Here is an 18,121-nt window from a genome sequence, read left to right as displayed (position 1 = left end):
GTCATAAAGGTTTTACGGGTAATTCCTATAAAAAAATACTTAGTTGTTCTAATGCAAATGGCATAAAACAAAAAATGGTTTTTTCATTATTATCAGTTGTAAAATTTATTCCAATTTATAAGACTATTTGTCATACCACTTGCGAAATTGTATGTTTACCTTTCAAACCTCTTTTTGATTAATATTATAGCACTTTATACTATTTTACAATACATTCATACTATTTTATGTTTTTACTAGATCTTTAAACAAACATCTTTATTTGAAAACCATAATTATTTATGAAAATTAAATTGTTTATGTGAATAGTCTCGTTTGCTTTAGTTCCAATTGTGTCTGATTTCCACCGTTTTTTGATAGATTGCATTCTTATTATTTGAGGCGGAATTTTCTTGCGGAACATTATATTACAGAAATAAAAATTGACAAATGAAAGAAGAAGTCAATTATTATCAGATTTTATTACTTAATCTCACTAACTTTAGTAAATAAATTGTACTTGATTGTATATACACGTGACTTAAATGACAGTTTGAGATCACAGTTCACAGTGAATGTTGTTTTGGTTTGGGGACAGGTACGGGGTCAGGTCCTTTGGTAAGCTGACTCCGTCCAGCTCTTGTGCCAAGAGGTGATTCCTCACACGCAGGTGATGAGCTGATGCCTTGGGCTGCCTCTCTCGCGTGAAGATCCCTTTTTTGTTGCCTCCCACGCGAGTTATACCTGGGAAGAATTATAAAAATTGACAATTACTTTCCACGGGATTTCGTTCCTAGTAAAAGTCATAAATATAAGCCAATGATTCGTTCTACAAACGCAAAATGCACGGAACTTGGATATATTTGTACAGAAAATAGCTCTCCTAAATTACTGAAAAAATTGCCTTCATTTTATTAGTTTTCTAAACGTTGCTACTATTATATCAATCATAATTTTAATATTTTGTAATATGTATTTACATTTAATCTATGTATTATCAGATAACCTATTTTTAATATTGTTATTGTATTAACATTAATGAAATTTTGTAAACTTATATGATAAAATATAGTAATTTATTATTCAAATAGGCAGAATTAATCAGTACATTTTCTGAATAAATTATGTTTTTTAGAGCAGCTATTCATTGGCCAAGGGTAAACTCTAAAAGTTCAAAATTTCTCTAGTTATCTTTTCTAACACCAACTCCCCCAAATAAAGAGGGACTGATAGATTACAATTATTGTTCCACTATTAGTTGAGTAACTACATATATATAAGAGATAGAATGCAACATCCCAATTGCCAGATGAGTGTTTTGAACTTTTTTTGCTTTGTTCATAATTTTTGGGACTTCATCCCCAGCCATATTTATTTATTATATATGTATATATTTGTAGGTGTATAGTATAATATACGCACTTTGATCAGTCTTGAAGTCAGCAAAGTTCCAAATGAATTCTCCAATGAAAAATCCCGAGTTTCTCAGCTCATCGAAAGCTTTGAAGTGCTTCGACATCAGCTGTACTTGGTATTCTTCAGACCAAACAAATTCGGGATGCTGTGGACAATAATTCTTCACTAAAATATACAGCATGATAAAATAAAAAATGTACCACAATTCTGCATTTCACTACACATTATTCTCGTGTCCTGTGTAATGATACATATCATCAAATATTTTAATATGTTAACATACAAAATTTATCCATTTTTGTATAAAATTGCACACCAACACAGGTAGACTGCCATCTGTGGGAAAGGGAAATATAAACAACTGTCAACCAGTATAGGAATTTTTACAAATCCTTTCAATTTGATAGTTGTCAGCTTGTTGTCATTTTTATGCTTAGTTTTTGATTGCCCTGAAGGTTTATTATTTAAATATTTTTCTTCTAATCATCATCTACATTCAATGGTACACAGGGCACTGTATAGAATCGATAGAGCAATAACATTATCATTACTCTCACAAAGGCAAGATGATTAGTCTGTGGGTGATATTGAATAAATATAATATTTATTTTGACCTCCCTGGGATCGAACCCGGGACCTCATGCACAGTAGCTAAACGCGCTTACCACTACTCTACAGAGGTGGACAAATAACATATAGTATTTATATGATTAAGTGTTTTATGTAAAATTATATTTTTTACATTAAACAAGCATAGATTTTATTTTATTTTTAAAGATGGTTTTACATAGTATGTACTGCCTAATAAATCAGTTTTTTCAATAACCATTTAACAAATACATACAATATGTAGCCCTGCCATCGTGTCTGCCCCATATTCCGACATGAGAACTGGTTTGTTGTATTTTTCATGCCAGCCCTTGGCTTCCGCAACCACTCTCCCAGTGATCATGTCCAGTCTTCCAGGGTTGCTGTACCACCCATTGTATCTGTTGAAGCTTATAATATCCAAATGTTTTCCCTACAAGTAAAAGGTGTGGAAAATGTTAAACCTAGTTATCAATCTTCTTATCTTATCAAACGACCTAGAGGCTGCTTTTATGTTTGAGTATTTATAATTTATTTACAACTTTTTTATTATTTTTAATTAAACAAACCTGAAAAAATATAGTGACAATATCTATTTATTTAGGATTTGGTCAATTTTTGTTCATTGTTCTCTCACAGTATTCTCACCTTACATTTCACAAAATTTTTGGCATGTTTTTGCAGCGTTTTTACCTTTTAAATAGTAAAAAGCATCACATGTTTTTTTTCAGATATTTTACTCATTTTCAAATCAATATAACTTTTTACGCAAGCAATGGATTAGAAAATTATGTTCACAAAAAATGTTAACTGAAATGTCACCTTTTGATCACATGTTTGCTTGAGACAATCGGGTTTTAAATATTATGAGCGTAGTCCGATATATAGGCATCAACACCATCTAGTGGGAAAAAACTGCGGTGACTTTTTATATGACGTATTATATATAAGTCTATACAATGTTATGGTTAATGCATTTTGTAAAATGGTAGATTTATATCTAATTACCGCTTTATCTTCACTGTATGATCTTGCCAGGGCAATAGTCACGGGTCGTGTTGCATCCATAGATTTTACATGTTTCGCTACCTTACTGTGAAGAAAGAAATAAATGTATAAATCCACTTTTTTTTAAATAAAAGTAAGTTATTTTTTTTTAGGTTCGGTAATTGAAATCCTCATTTAAGTGATCTCCCTTGGCATCGAAGGAAAATGACACAACGTCTTTAATATCAGTTGTTATTTACTCGATTGTGAAAACAGAATGTAGACCTTTTATAGCTATACAGAGGGGATAGTGTTGTTATATGCATGTAATAAGCAGAAATAGTCATTGAACATATTTTAGAAAAACTTTTTTGTTGGAGTTAGAGATGAGGTAGCTGACGTTTCTAGATAGTAATTTTGAACAATTTTTATTTTAATTTTAATTTAAACATTTTTTTTTTTAAGTGAGTCCAAATCCTTATACATCTTAATGTGTGTTACATAATATGTTAAAATGGGAAAACTTTTTTGTTTTGTATTTTTCTGTGTTATTTATGACACAGTCTAGTAAAGTTTATAACAAGTTCGATGTGAGAAGTCCATATGATGGAAAGTACAATGGTGTATGAAATATTATAAATACCAATTATCGAATAGTAAAATCGAAGATAATTTTTTCTTCCATTTCATTTTGGAATTTTTATGTCTACGTTCAATAAGTTGGCTAAATGCCTAGTTATATTCACTATGAAAATAGACTGGATTCCTTTATCAGATGTTTCAAATTAGAAATCTTGAACAAAATTGTGTAGTATGTATAAAGCTTAGCAGATAAAAATAGAGAATGCATTATTACATACCCAAAATAATCATCTGCAGCGAGTAATTGAGTTCTGGGTTCATTAGCGATGGACCACATAATGACACTGGGGTGGTTTTTATCTCTTCTGATTAGTTCCGTCAACGAGTCCTTGTGCTTTGATAGAAGGGCTTCAGAATAGAGGCTAAAAGTAAATATGATTTCTAAATAACCCTTTGATAACCTGGGAATCAGCAAACACTTCAGTAAATTAATGGTTTTATTATGATATAAACAATAATCAGCATTTATTTATTTCTATGATTTTTGTTGATATACTGCTTATAGGGTCCTGATTTTATGATTTCAAATAAAGTGTGTAAGGGGGATGTGTAATGCAAACATATTAGAAATAAAGACACCAAAGGATTACAGCCAAACTTTCCTGCAAACTGCTAGTTCTAGGCTGATATTGATGATGCTGCGATATAGGGAAATGGTATAAGTTATAATTAAGACATATTTGTATGCTACTCTACTAGGCACAGAAAAGGTAATTTTTTTTAGATACAGCAGGACCTCTTTGATCCAAACCCCCGCTAATCTGAACACCTCTGTAATCTAAAAACCCACTCATCCCTTAGTACATACCTAGAATGGGCTGACTAAGTCTTTTACATAAAGTGAGAGACAAAGCTTTTTACTTCAAATCTCATCTTTTGTTTAAAAAGTTGAATAATATCACTTTTTTTTTTTATTTGACAAAAATACCCTACAGATTCTCTGTACTGTAATCCGAACACTCCACTAGTCTGAACAGAGGGTAAATTTTCAGCGTTCGAATTAAACACGTCCTGCTGTATTTGTATGAAATTGTTAAATTTGTTTGCATGCAGATAGCTCCTCTCTTCTCGTATGAGTGAATTAATATCAATACCTTTTCCACCTTGTTTGTTTTGTATTATCGTTATATGGGGCTGCATGCAATAACATTAAAATAAAAACTTACTCTGTATCTACACTAGGACATTCATCTATTATCATGATACCCTGTTCGTCTGCAAAATCATACAATTCCTCTGCATACGGATAATGTGAAGTTCTGTAAGTATTAGCGCCAATCCATCTTATTAAGTTATAGTCCTTTGTGACTAATGCCAAGTCTAACCCCTTGCCACGAATCTAGAAAGAATATGATGCAAAATAATTATTAATATTCCATAAACAATATTAAGGAGAACATTTATCATATCATTTAACATTTATCACCAAAAAACGAATGAGATATGGAAATTTCTAGACTCTATACGTTATTATTGTTATTACTTTTAGTTATTAAAACATATCATAGATGATAGACCAAATGGTGGTAAATTAATTAGAATAATTAAATTTGGGTTTTCGGTTCTCAACTTGAGATTGAACAAGTATTATATAAATATGAAAAAGATCTAAGAAAATAAATTTGGGTTATTGAAAGGCCTACGTGAAAAGATACCAAATTATCAAAGTTATCAAATCACCAATTATGATATTGTAATAGGAAAATATAACATTCAGTATGTAAGTTTGGTATCGGGCCAGATTATAAAATATCGTCTTTAATATTGAAAGAATACGTAACTGATTTTCTATGACAGAAACAAATTTGCGACTTTTACGATCTCTCATATCTTTCAAAAATGTATTTCGCATTCAATAAATTATATTAGTCAACAATCGATAATACAAAAGATCACAAAAAGGATTGCTTTCACCATAGAATAATCACTAATTATGATATTGTAATAGGAAAATATAACATTCAGTATGTAAGTTTGGTATCGGGCCAGATTATAAAATATCGTCTTTAATATTGAAAGAATACGTAACTGATTTTCTATGACAGAAACAAATTTGCGACTTGTACGATCTCTCATATCTTTCAAAAATGTATTTCGCATTCAATAAATTACATTAGTCAATGATTAATAATACAAAAGATCACAAAAAGGATTGCTTTTATCATAGAAAATCAGTTGAGTATTTTTTACTATTTGTAAGTCATAAGCATTCTTTAGGTTGACAATACCCCAGCTACTGAGGCATATCTTTGAAAATAAAACAGAGATCGTTCTAGGTCTTATGAAAGACCTAAACATGGTTAGTTAGATTGTATCAGAAACATATAGTTGACTTCAGACATGCCACGGAAATGGAAAGCCATGGGGGAAATATTGTCTTTTACCTTTCGCTATAATCGTTAAAAAAAAAACATGTATGTAAAATATAATATGTCTTACATCCGAGTCTTCATGCCTTCCGAACCCTCGAAGGTAAGCCGGTTTATCGTTGATGAAGAATTGTTTGTTAGACCATGCAAGTGTCCTTATACCAACTTTCAATCTATAGATATCTGCATTCTTTATAGATTGTGTTGCAATATGAACCTGGAATAAAGAAAGTATATAAATTCAAATATAAATTCCGCCATACAGTAAGCGCAAAGGGGATATTTACATGCAGCATTTGAACCTATTTGATGAAATGGTCTCTTAATATTTAACAGTTAAGACTTGCAATATTGCAATTTTTTATTATTTTTAAAATTTATGCTTACGGTTACAATCGAAAAATGGTTCAGTATAAATCATTTGTATCTTTATGCAAATAAATCATCAAATCTTTACAGAGGAACTTTGAGTTACAAATGATTCCACAGACTGAAAAATGTGCAAAAAAAACTGAAACAGCAAAAGACAGTGATGAGGAAATTCTATCTTTAGAGATAAATGAAGGAAGGGAACATGTTACTGTTCTTTGATAAATAAAATGTATTTAAAATGAAGTGAATTATAGAAAGTCTCATTGAAAGATATCACTTCGATAAAACTTTTGCAAGTTATGTTAAAAGGTTTTACTCCTTATCCTTTTTAGTATGTAAGATGAAATGAAATGTATTTTTCTGCGTATCTCTTGTTTTATTACCTAAAATCATTAATTTAAATTTTCCTTATGAATTACTGTTACATATAATGAACTATTTTCTAGGGCCCGAAACAGATTAATCCATTATACATGAATTCTTATGGGAAAAATTATAAATTCAAGTTACGAAGTCTTATGAAACTAAAAGAATTGTAGCACGAGAATCGACTATACATATTTATCTTGCGTTTATTACCTCAAGCGTGTACAGATACCCTGGGTCAGGATGCATCAGGAAAGGCCACCACAGATTGGCATTAGGTATTTCTATAGTGTTAGTTAATCCCATACTGTGTGCAACAATGGTTTCATTTCTATCCAACACATTGATATAACAGTATACCTCTTGATCATCTGAGTACCCACCATAGGATACATTATACACTATTATACCTGGAAATATATTGAACATTTTATTAAAGTTTCAGAAAATTTGTGTTTTTTCATACACGCTATGTTAGTAAAATATTATGGGACTGTAATTATTTAATTAGGTACCAGTTGTGTTGTCAATATGTGTATTGACTATGACATCATCAATGTATAGATTCGGAGTAGTGTAGAGGTATACAGGGCGGTGGATCCCGGCATAGTTGAAGAAGTCAAATGAAAAATACTGTTTTAATTTTGTACCGTTTTCACTAGAACATAGAAAGAACAGGAAATAAAATAAATCAATTGCGCATCTTGAGGACAGTGGAAATTTGTGTGGAAACTTGTACAGATCATAGAAATTTTCCCAGCTATCCAATATTTTAAATAAGGGGTTAGGTAAGATGGGGTGAGGTCATAAACAGTGGAAAATAAGTAGCAAATATAAAAATAAAACATTTTCTTAGCTAGAAGAAACGAAAATCCACTTTTTGATCTATAAACCTTGTACATAATAAGCAAGGTAAATGATAAATGTAGCCCCCATCTAAAAAAAACCATGTTAATTAAATTAACAATTGGTTGATAAACTTACGTCTGAATTTCGTTGACATATCCCTGTGGAACAGTGTCCCTGAGCAGAGTATTGTCACAAGCAACGGTTACCCTGTTCTCCACAGCGTAGTTAATGTATTTAGTTATTTCCTGCTCAAAGGGCAAGTGCCCTATTTCGTGATACATTACAGAGTGACCATTTATCCACTGAAATAGAATAAATTAATGGTTAGTACATCATAGAAACTCAAGTAGAAACTTAATAAATAAAAAAAGATAATAAATAAATAAAAATTTACTATATTTTAATGTTTTCAATGTCTGCCTACATAGTGTAAAGGTTATTGGGTTTGGCTACAATGCTGGAAACTCTAGGTTCGATTCCCAGCGGGGGTCAAAATGAATATTAGTGATTTTTCACTCTTATATTTATTTAATAATACCCTGGGCCTGATCGCAGGAGTGATCACCTTGCCTTTATTTAAGTAACGAAAAATATAAGGCTGCGACAATATGAAACAGTGTCTTATGCACCATTTGGTGCAGAAAAGGGTTAAAAGAAGAAAAAAAATCAATTAAAGTATAAAATGTTCTATGGATTATTTTGTGGTATTTTTTTTCAAACATTCGATATTTTCAATTCATTATATTGCCCATTTTATTTTAAAACCCTCCTGGGTATATGCTAGTAAATGAATAAATAAATCTTTATAAATTGTCTATCTGAAAATGAATAAAAAATGTATTGATTTGGAGGATGCTTAAAGTTAACAAAATAACGCGTGTTAATGTTTCGATAAGATGGGAATGGGGGGATAGCTGGAATCTTCTTAAGTGTAAGTGGATAGGTAATAGCAAAGTATTCCGTTGGACGTATAAATACAAATAAGTAGATATTATCAACATATGAACCTTTAATGATAATGCTTTCAAATTAAAATAGGGACATATAAATGTCAATAATTACACTAAAATACCATTATTTTAACATTCTTGCAATATTACGGCTACGTATTTATAGCTGAAAATATATTAGGAAGTATTCACTGGTCCTGGTATACCTAGTTCCTGCTAACGATTGACGATTGGCAGACTACTAATTGATAGTTCAAGTGGAAAGGGGAACCCATAGTGCAATGTACTGTGTCAGTTACTCCTACACTAAATTAACTCTACCTGCTACCAAATATGTTATTTAGATGAAATAAATAAATTCTATAATTCAAAGGTCGGTTAATATAGTTGCATGTATTAAACGCCCTACCTTTGGGTTATTATTTTAAAAAGTAGGTAAAAAAATATCATTAAAAAAAAATTAGAAATATTGGTGTTTTTATTTTTATTTACAAAAATACTTCAATTTCATACTATTTCTGTGAGCCAAATCAGCTCATTATTAGAAATATGTATCAAATTGTGGTAGAGTGGGTTCGAACCGAGAAACTCTGACTCAAGAGTCCGCAACTCTAACCACAAGACCACAACCCGACACATTTGTCAATAATAATACTTATTTACTATGTACCAGATAAATTTTTTAAACAAAAGACCCATTTATGATACTTTTTATATCCATTGGTTCTCAACATAAGATGTCGCCAGATAATTTTTTGTAAAATATTTTTATGAACGTATTTTGTATTGAATAATATTGGGAATATGTAAATAGTTGCATAAGCCGTAGCTAGATTTCAGAGTCACTTGGATGTTACGTAATTTAAAAAAAAGGCTGTATGTTAAGCATGGTCTTAGTGGTAAACATACTACACATAATCTGCAAATGTATCAGTTTTTTTACTGTTTTAATTTGTCATTTTTGTTTATTGGCAATAATTGAGAGCAGTCTAATAATACATTAATGATTAAATACAGAAAAAAAACTGCCAAAAAAATACCAGTATGATACTCCCCTTAGGGTGATTAGTGTGATCAATTGATCAATGAAAATAAGATTACAGTTTATGTGAATATAGAGACAATCACTCCGGGTATTTTGCTTTTTTCTCAAATAAATTTGAACAAAGCTTTAAACAACTTGTACCAGTTGTAAAAAAGTACCAGAATGACATTGTGTGTAGTGTATTCTAGCTCCATAAAATACCATTGATTATACACAGTTTTACTCATATTTTAACAATTGAGTTCTTAGATTCAAATTAAATGCTTAAATAAATTTTAAATTGTGGTGTGCAAAATCAGCTTCAAAATTCATGAGCTAGCTTTATTTCTTTAAAAAATAAAGGTTTTCCTTACGACTTGGGCTGCATAATGGACACTGCCGAATCGGAGCCAGATGCGACTCTCAGCTCTGCGCCACGAGTCTGGCACGAAGAAGCGGCGATCATACCACGCCAGCCCTACGTGATCACGCACTTCCGGGTCTTGTGTCAGGTCGTTGTAGCTGCTCGGGACGGGCATTGGTTCAACTGGACCTGTCTGGAAAACGGATCAACCATTATAATCCCAAAAAGAATCACGAGTTGCTATGTAGGTACCTAAATCTAAGTACTTATATAATAATGATAACTTAATTTCTTTTCAACTCTCCATCGAGGTATCCACCCTTCTTTCTGAACCTAATTCTAGAGTTGCAGTCATCTCTAAAATGATAAAAAGCTAGACGTATTTAAACTATGATTTTTTTGTTCGTCATTATTTTTTTATTGTTTTGTTTGTAAATAAAAATAACACTTGACACTGGTAGGAATATCCTCTCACTAGGTGACTGCCAGATAATTTATTAATCAATTTTTCAAAAACTTGTGTTAAAATTACTACATATCTTATTATAGTGTCGTACGGTTTAAAACAACAACAAAAAAATCCTTAAGACAAATTAAAACTAAACACTATCTACTTTTAAAAAAATTCTAAAGTTTTGACAGTTCTGCGAGTTCGGGTCGAAAGTGACTATTTATTGTGAATGAATCAGAGATGGTCAACATTCTACTTGTATTCAATGAAGCCGATTCGAAGTAATCCTAAAACACACAGCAAACAACTGTGAAATTTTGTGTGTGTATCAGTGTTAGAGGTTTAAAAAATTAAACAAGAGGATTACCTTTTCCAAGTCTGTCTTATACCAAAGGTTTTTGAAGCCGTGTTCAGGGTCTTGCGGCGAGAGCCTAAAATTCCACACTCCATCCAGACTCTTCACCTCCCTGGTCTCCGACTCTCGGGGGTACAGTGCACCACCCCTAGCCTGCGCCTCTGCCCCCTGGAGCACCCGACGGGGCGGAGCCATGACTAGGATCAGAGCCCCGAAGTACACGGTCACTCTCTGAAAAAATATTTAAAATTGCATCATTTCATTCATTCATTTTGATTCTTTCGGTGACGTGATTGGTAAATAAAAAATATATTATAGAGCGCCGAGTGAAATAAAATCTCAAAATATTTTAAGTGTCTCCAAATACTTGTTCACAATTCTGTTTTTTTTTTGACATCTCAACAAAGATGGAAAAAGTATATGGAAGTCTGGGTATTAATTGGGCTTGTGACCTGTGAAAAGACTGGTTAAGTGATCACTTTACATATCGCTCACTCCTTTCAAGAACGTCATAAATAAAAAAAAAAGATTTTTCAGGAGAACGCTTTTAAAGTTTAAAAATATAATACAATTTATAAAAAATAAATATCAAGCCACTTATTGAACTTTTTACTGTGCAACAGATCTTTTTTGGTAAAACCAGAAGGTTTTTTCCCCATTTGAAAAATATTTAGTATATTTAAAAAAATAATTACACAATACCTTTTTTTTTCAAAATGCAAAAACAACACTTTCTGCCCTGTAGCGGGTAAATATTAAGTTAAAAATATGCCGCTTTTGCTGGGTTTATGTACATTTTCTGAGCATTCCGAAAACATGCACAACGGAAAATTGACAATTTTTTATTTTTGACGTTCTTGAAAGGAGTGAGTGATATGTGCAACATTCGCCCATGATTCACAACCACATTAATTAAATTTTTAGAACCAAAAATGTGTAAAGTGATCACTTAACCAGCCTATGACAGATCATAAGCCTTGTGAATACCCAAACTTCCATATTCTTCTTAATGTAGAAATAAAGTCTGATTCCTCCATAAGGTGCATTAGCGCGAGTGAGATCTCTTTTTAATAGTTGATTTTGGCTCAGGATAGAGAAGGTAGGTAGGTATTTGACAAGATTTTATTTTAAACTTTGGATTAGTGAGGTTTGTCTGTGAGGCCAGTGATGACTTGATATAAACACATTTTTACATATAATTTTATTTTTATTATTTATACCTAATCATTTATTCCCTTTTTTATATTTATCCAATATTATCCTTGGACTGGTACCTGAACAGGAGGGCTGATCACCTTTCCTTCATATGATCAAGATAACATTGCGTTTATATGATACAGTGCCCTATGCACCATCGAGTGCAGTTGAGGGTTTGAAAAAGAAATAAATGTTATTAAAGTAGAAAAAATATCTTTAGCAGAGTAAAAATATAATGATAGTATTACAGGGTTAATATTAAAGGACTTTCTACAGGTAAGAAATAAATATTGGATGAAAATAAGGTAATAAAATACATTCATATCAATTAAAAAACATTAAAATATTTAGGAACTGATGGGAAAAGAACCTTTGATGCTAGGTTTGCAGCCAAGCATCTGCTCACTAAGTGTGTAAAATAATAATAAAGTTGCATCTTGTACAAAAGAGATCCCTTTTGTTTTAAATTACATCAATTCATATTCGGCTTATAAAATCGGTATTTTTAGTAAATATTTACAAATCGTTATTTTCCAGAAAATAACCCATTCAAAAAACGTGCCATATCATAGTTTGCGTCTCGGCTAATAAAGTAGGTAAAACAGATTTCTACAATACCATTGTGGTCAAATATTTGCGTACAAACTCGAAACTCGAGGACGTTTTACTATATAATCTAATTCGCCTAATTTGTTGTTCGTGGGTGAGGTGTGAGGATGACGTTACAAGAATTAGAGGTTATGTAGACCTAATCAATAAAACAATCTTTATTTTAGCACGGTAATTGGGTATTTCTTAGATATTCGTTAGATTTAAATGGATGTTAGAAAAAAATGTAATTGAAACCTTATACGCCTTGTAAGCTCCTAAAACTAGTTCCTCCAGCATCCGAGCGATGGTACTGCCGTCGACTAAATCGGTACTACATTAAAAGTTGCCATGGGAATCTTATGAGACTCGGACTAGACTAGAATTTAAAATTAATTCAGCCACAATAATAAGCCGTCTACGTGCCTACGAATAAAAACCATTATCTGTAAGTTGATATATACAATAGACTCTCGATTTATTAGGATGGACAGTTAGTCCATTTTTTTTATAACAAACTTTTACGAAATTTCGAGTGCTTTCAAGTTTAAATTATTTCAAATACATTTAAACAAATCATTTATTTTTTAGAAATCGCGTTATGGATAATATTCCGAAATGGCAAGTGTGGAAGGAATGAGTGATGAAATGACGGCAAAGCAGATTTGCGATGTGGATGTGTCTGGAAGTAGAAACCGAAGAAGTCATGATATGACATGACCTGCATGGATTTATGAGATGTATTAAAATGGGACAGGCGAAGGAAATTCTATAAAAATAGTCGTTTGGCGTTCTATCCTCTTTACCTACCACTACGATGAAAGTATCGCCTTGATTTTTTTTTACATTGTTTTGTACCTACTTGGGTATGTATACTTTACGCTAATTCGAAGGAAATAAGCTGCACACGGTGTTAATCACACGTTTAAATATATATTTTTTGCATTGTTTTGTACCTACTTGAGTATGTATACTTTACGCTATTTCAACCGAAATAAGCTGCACGCGGTGTTAATCACACGTCTAAATAATGATGACTCAGAAGTTAAAGTACCTAGATGAGATAAAAATAAAAACTAAACATCAGAATTATAAAAAAAATATATTTTTTTGTTAATACCAATCTAACTTCTTACTTCTCGAACTAAAATATCAGACTAGCACATTGAGAACATGCTGAGAATCGCAATTACATTCATTCTACCCAATATTCATGCATTTGTGTCTCAAAAATAGTGTCAAATGTCTCATCAATTTTATGTCGAAACCACTCGTCAATGCGTCTCAAAGAAACTTAAAGATTGGACAACTTGCTTCAAATTCAAAGTCAATCTCAATTTCCAATAGAAAAATTCACAAAAAAATGTATAAAAATGCAGTAAAACCTCCATATAACGGACCTCTATTTAACGAACTTCTGATATAACGGACAAAAATCTGGTCAATAAATATTATACGCATTCTCCATATTTTAGAAAGTTGATTATGAAAAAAAAACAGCAAACTCCAAAAGTGCAAACAAAACTTGATTCCTTTTTCAAAGCACGATTACCGAAAGCAAGTGCGTCGATATCAAACAGCAACGACAATAAATATTATAGTTTTGTATTGTTTACAAAACTATAATATTTATTTTCAGTGATTTTTCACTCTAATATTTATTGAATATTACCCTGGACTGGTACCTGAAGCGGTTAGCTGATCACCTTTCCTTCATGTGATAGAGATCAAGATAACATTACGTTTATATGATGCAGTGCCCTATGCACCATCGGGGTTCAGATAAGGGTTTGAAGAAGATTGTTTACTTATATCTAAATACAGTATTCAAATTTTCAAGAAAAGTATTTTAATATATTTTAAACCAAGTTTTTTTAACACACTCTCAGCTTTGACGGACATCCCCTCCCCTTAAATAATCCGTTATATCGAGGTTTTACTGTATTTATTTTAATAAAGCATACGTATACGTAATGACATAATGGTTTGACACTCTAATTCACATATTTTATATAATAAACTTTTATCTCTTGTGTCATTGCTTTTCGAGATACAAAAACATCATTATTTAACTGTGTCAAGCCACACGCTGTCCAATTGGACGATAATCAGTCAATAATTGGAAACATGCCGAGAATTTCAATTATTTATGATAAAATTATCACATCACTCATGCGCAAAAGCAAACAAATAATTAAAACGTAATAAAATGTTGTAAAACGTGCAACATTTAAAAATAATGCTAAACGTAGGTCGAAAATAATATTTTTACAAAAAATAACGGAAATGATATTTTTACATTACAGAATTGGATGGAGATTCTTTTCTTTGAGATTGAGATTCTTTGAGAGTTCGTACACAAACCGGGATCATGGCTAAATTTTGATCACAATTTAACCAAATCTACTTCAACTCTTGATATACCAAATCGACGGTAATTCGTTTAATCGAACACTGTCAACTTGACAGTGAATCCCTTGTCATGGTAAACATCAAGGGATTTAAAAAATGCAAAAATCTTTCATTCGCAAAAAGTAGGTACTAATGGAGTTCGTCAAAATTATCGGAAGCGTTTTACCAACAAAAAATATTTGAAAATAGGAACGATTGAAATTTTCAAACTTTCTAAATAATAAGCGAAACGTAGACTATCGGGCAGGCAGAACGGGGTCGGCTGGAGGCGTTTGAGATGTGGTGCAACAGGCGCATGTTAGGTATTCATTGGTTGTAACATGTAAGGAACAATTAGGTATTAAGCAGGGGGTCTAGATGCTAACTAAATGAAGTAACACAACAGCGAGCCAAATGGATAGGCCAAGATATAAGACACCCAGGCCTGCTTTTGACGATTGCGGAAGGCATGTGCAAAGGCACAAACTACAGAGGAAGATTCCGCTTAACCTACATGGACCAAATTGACTCCACGTTGAAGACACGAGCGAAGGATAGAGCAGGATGGAGACTGATCATAAAAGAAGCGACCGATCATCACAAAGATTAGAACCCGCGAAGATGAATTGATTGTGTTTTAAGTGTGACCAAAATTATTTTGCCAACAGAAATTTTAAGTTTTTTATTAATATTTTTTTGAAAAATGAATATAAAAATTGATATAAATGAAGAACAAAATAAAGAATGTTCCCCATTCGCCCACAATGATTTATAATTTGTTGATATAATGATACAAAATGACCGTCATTAAATATACAATTTTGGTTCAGATCCAGAATAAATTTAGTGTAAAAAATACATTAAGGCATTGTGACATTCATTCAGAGATTCACAAGTATGTAGTGGGTTTTTGCATCATTAGAGATCAGTCTGTATAGGTCAATTCTATTAGAGAGATGTACGATTCATTATTAATATAACAAAAACAGTAAAAAACGTTCACATATATCGCTCACTCCTTTCAAGAACGTCATAAATAAAAAAACCTGATTTTTCAGGCGAACGTTTTTAAAGTTTAAAAATATAATACAATGCATTAAAAATAAATATCAAGCCACTTATTGAACTTTTTACTGTGCAACAGATCTTTTTAGGTAAAACCTGAAGGTTTTTTCTCCATTTGAAAAATATTTAGTATTTTAAAAAAATTAATTGATTAATACCTTTTCTTTAAAATGCAAAAACAACACTTTCTGCCCTGTAGCGGGTAAATATTAAGCTAAAAATATGCGGCTTTTGCTGGGATATAGTACATTTTCTGGACATTCCGAAAACATGCACAAGTGAAAATTGATGATTTTTGATTTATGACGTTCTTGTAAGGAGTGAGCGATATATGTGATGTCACGCATCTTCGATGTGTTACATTTTTCGTAAATTTTAGTATGGCTATCACGTTTTTGACATATTTACAGAGCAAAATGATATTTCATCTGTTGATCAGAAATCGAAAAAATGGAATTCAATGAAACTTATTCAACTACTAGAGATGTCTGTTCTGCCTATTACCATTTTTTAATCTTTTTTTTGCATTTAACAATATATCATAATTACAAGAACATTTTTTATTATAAAATCATTACAAAAAAAAACACAATGTCATGGCCTGTGTGTGGGTATACATTTTTTTAGGTTATTAATAAAGGGCACTGGAAAGAATACAATAGATATCAGAAATATTAATATGTAGATTAAAAGTCCGCCTCCGTAGTGTAAAGGTTAGCGTGTTTAGCTACCGTGCTGGAGGTCCCGGGTTCGATTCTCAGGGAGGGGGGAAATAAATATGAGTGATTTTACACTCTAATATTTATTTCACATTACCCTGGACTAGTCCCTGAAGTGCATGAGTGATCACCTTGCCTTCATATAAATAAGGATCAAGATATCGCTGTGTCAATACGATGCAGTGCCCTATGCACCATTGGGTGCGGATAAGGGTTAGAAGTAGAAGATTAAAAGTGCTAATATAATATAAACTACAAATATTTGATTTTAACAGAAAACAAAAACCAGACAGATGAAAATGAAAAAAGTAAATTTGTAAGTATGTACTATGTATATGAGTTATAAGTTTAAAAGAAGAAGCTACTTAGATCTGTTTTTTAAATAAATAATTTAAGCAAAATTTTTAATCGAAACAAATTTAAATGATAAAATTAGACTTCCTGTGCTGTAACACTGAATACATTTAAGTGCGTGGGACTTAAAAAGCCTTTTTTTATTTCCATTATTTTATTGGCACCGGAGCTAAATTTTGTAATCCGTTTCACTTTTTATTGATAATGTTATTAAAAAATAAAATACCATTAGTCCATCACATAGTATGTAGTTTTTTGTCATTAGAAAAACCACTTGAAGGTCACGAATCAACACGTCTAACAAATAAAGTTGGATCTGCAAAAAATGCGATAACTCGTTATTATTGTTAAAGTCCCCTATCCGCACGTAATGGAACAAAGTGTAACCGCATCGACTTATGCAGTATTAATTTGATCCTTTAGGAGGAGCTCGCAAACACAAAATTTAAAAAGCGACCGTCTGCGCGAGAAACCAGACGTGTCTCTACGCACAATTTTTTAAAAGGATAATTGGATTTTTTTAGAATATAATGAAAAAAAATGGAAAGGTTTTACCACAAAGTGACTGCCGAATCAATTAATGAAATAACCCATTAGGGTTTAAAGTTATTTGAAACTTTTTAAATCAGTAGGTTCCTTATTTATACTTATTATCGAGTGATTAACAATGGTTATAATTTAATCTAACCAAATCTCTCTTCAACTTGGTGTATAAATACATGATTCATGAGGTTATCTTTTTAATATCGATGGTATCAGAATAAAGCAGTGTATTATTATATTTGTGGAGCAGGCGATCGGATCATTGGGTCAGTATAATTGTGTCTTCGTGTCAACCATTTTTTGTTCTGAATTCTCCGTACCAAAACAATAACTTGTTTAACGTGGTACTGGTTTTTTAGACCATATTTAGAAGAAAAAAATACACCATAATTAAGGGTGTCTCCGGGTGTCGGCGATTTAAGTTACCATTTAATTTCGATGATTATAATTTAAAAAGCTGTAGACCTACTTTTTTATATCCTGCTTCTGTAGCGTAGTTCGCCACCATGTGCCGTAGGTATATGTGGTTCGGGGTTCGATTATAGATAGTGT

The 18,121-nt window shown here is 31.8% G+C and overlaps 1 protein-coding gene across 2 annotated transcripts in view; it reads right to left on the bottom strand.

The window, feature by feature from the left end:
- Positions 1–442: 442 nt before the first annotated feature.
- LOC148312793 (beta-glucuronidase) overlaps positions 443–18,121 on the bottom strand; it is a 28,261-nt gene continuing 10,582 nt past the window's right edge. The window contains exons 1-13 of one of the 2 annotated variants that reach the window (XM_088273068.1): positions 12,756–12,827; positions 10,725–10,943; positions 9,917–10,099; positions 7,704–7,870; positions 7,235–7,377; positions 6,933–7,129; positions 6,052–6,198; positions 4,779–4,951; positions 3,831–3,974; positions 2,992–3,076; positions 2,240–2,416; positions 1,402–1,540; positions 443–723 (exon numbers count right to left, since the gene is read on the bottom strand). In XM_088273068.1, the coding sequence (XP_088129194.1) occupies positions 539–723; positions 1,402–1,540; positions 2,240–2,416; positions 2,992–3,076; positions 3,831–3,974; positions 4,779–4,951; positions 6,052–6,198; positions 6,933–7,129; positions 7,235–7,377; positions 7,704–7,870; positions 9,917–10,099; positions 10,725–10,943; positions 12,756–12,797 (2,001 nt within the window). In that variant the 5' untranslated portion in view covers positions 12,798–12,827 and the 3' untranslated portion in view covers positions 443–538. Of the gene's footprint in view, positions 724–1,401; positions 1,541–2,239; positions 2,417–2,991; positions 3,077–3,830; positions 3,975–4,778; positions 4,952–6,051; positions 6,199–6,932; positions 7,130–7,234; positions 7,378–7,703; positions 7,871–9,916; positions 10,100–10,724; positions 10,944–12,755; positions 12,828–18,121 lie in introns of those variants that run through there. The other variant, XM_088273076.1, reaches the window with a different exon arrangement.

Source organism: Brachycentrus maculatus, unplaced genomic scaffold (genome assembly GCF_059751285.1).
Source record: "Brachycentrus maculatus isolate JH-2025_06_01 unplaced genomic scaffold, ASM5975128v1 h1tg000032l, whole genome shotgun sequence".
Taxonomy (NCBI): domain Eukaryota; kingdom Metazoa; phylum Arthropoda; class Insecta; order Trichoptera; family Brachycentridae; genus Brachycentrus; species Brachycentrus maculatus.
The sequence above is the reverse complement of the archived record's forward strand: the minus strand, read 5'-3'. Positions and strand labels throughout refer to the sequence as shown.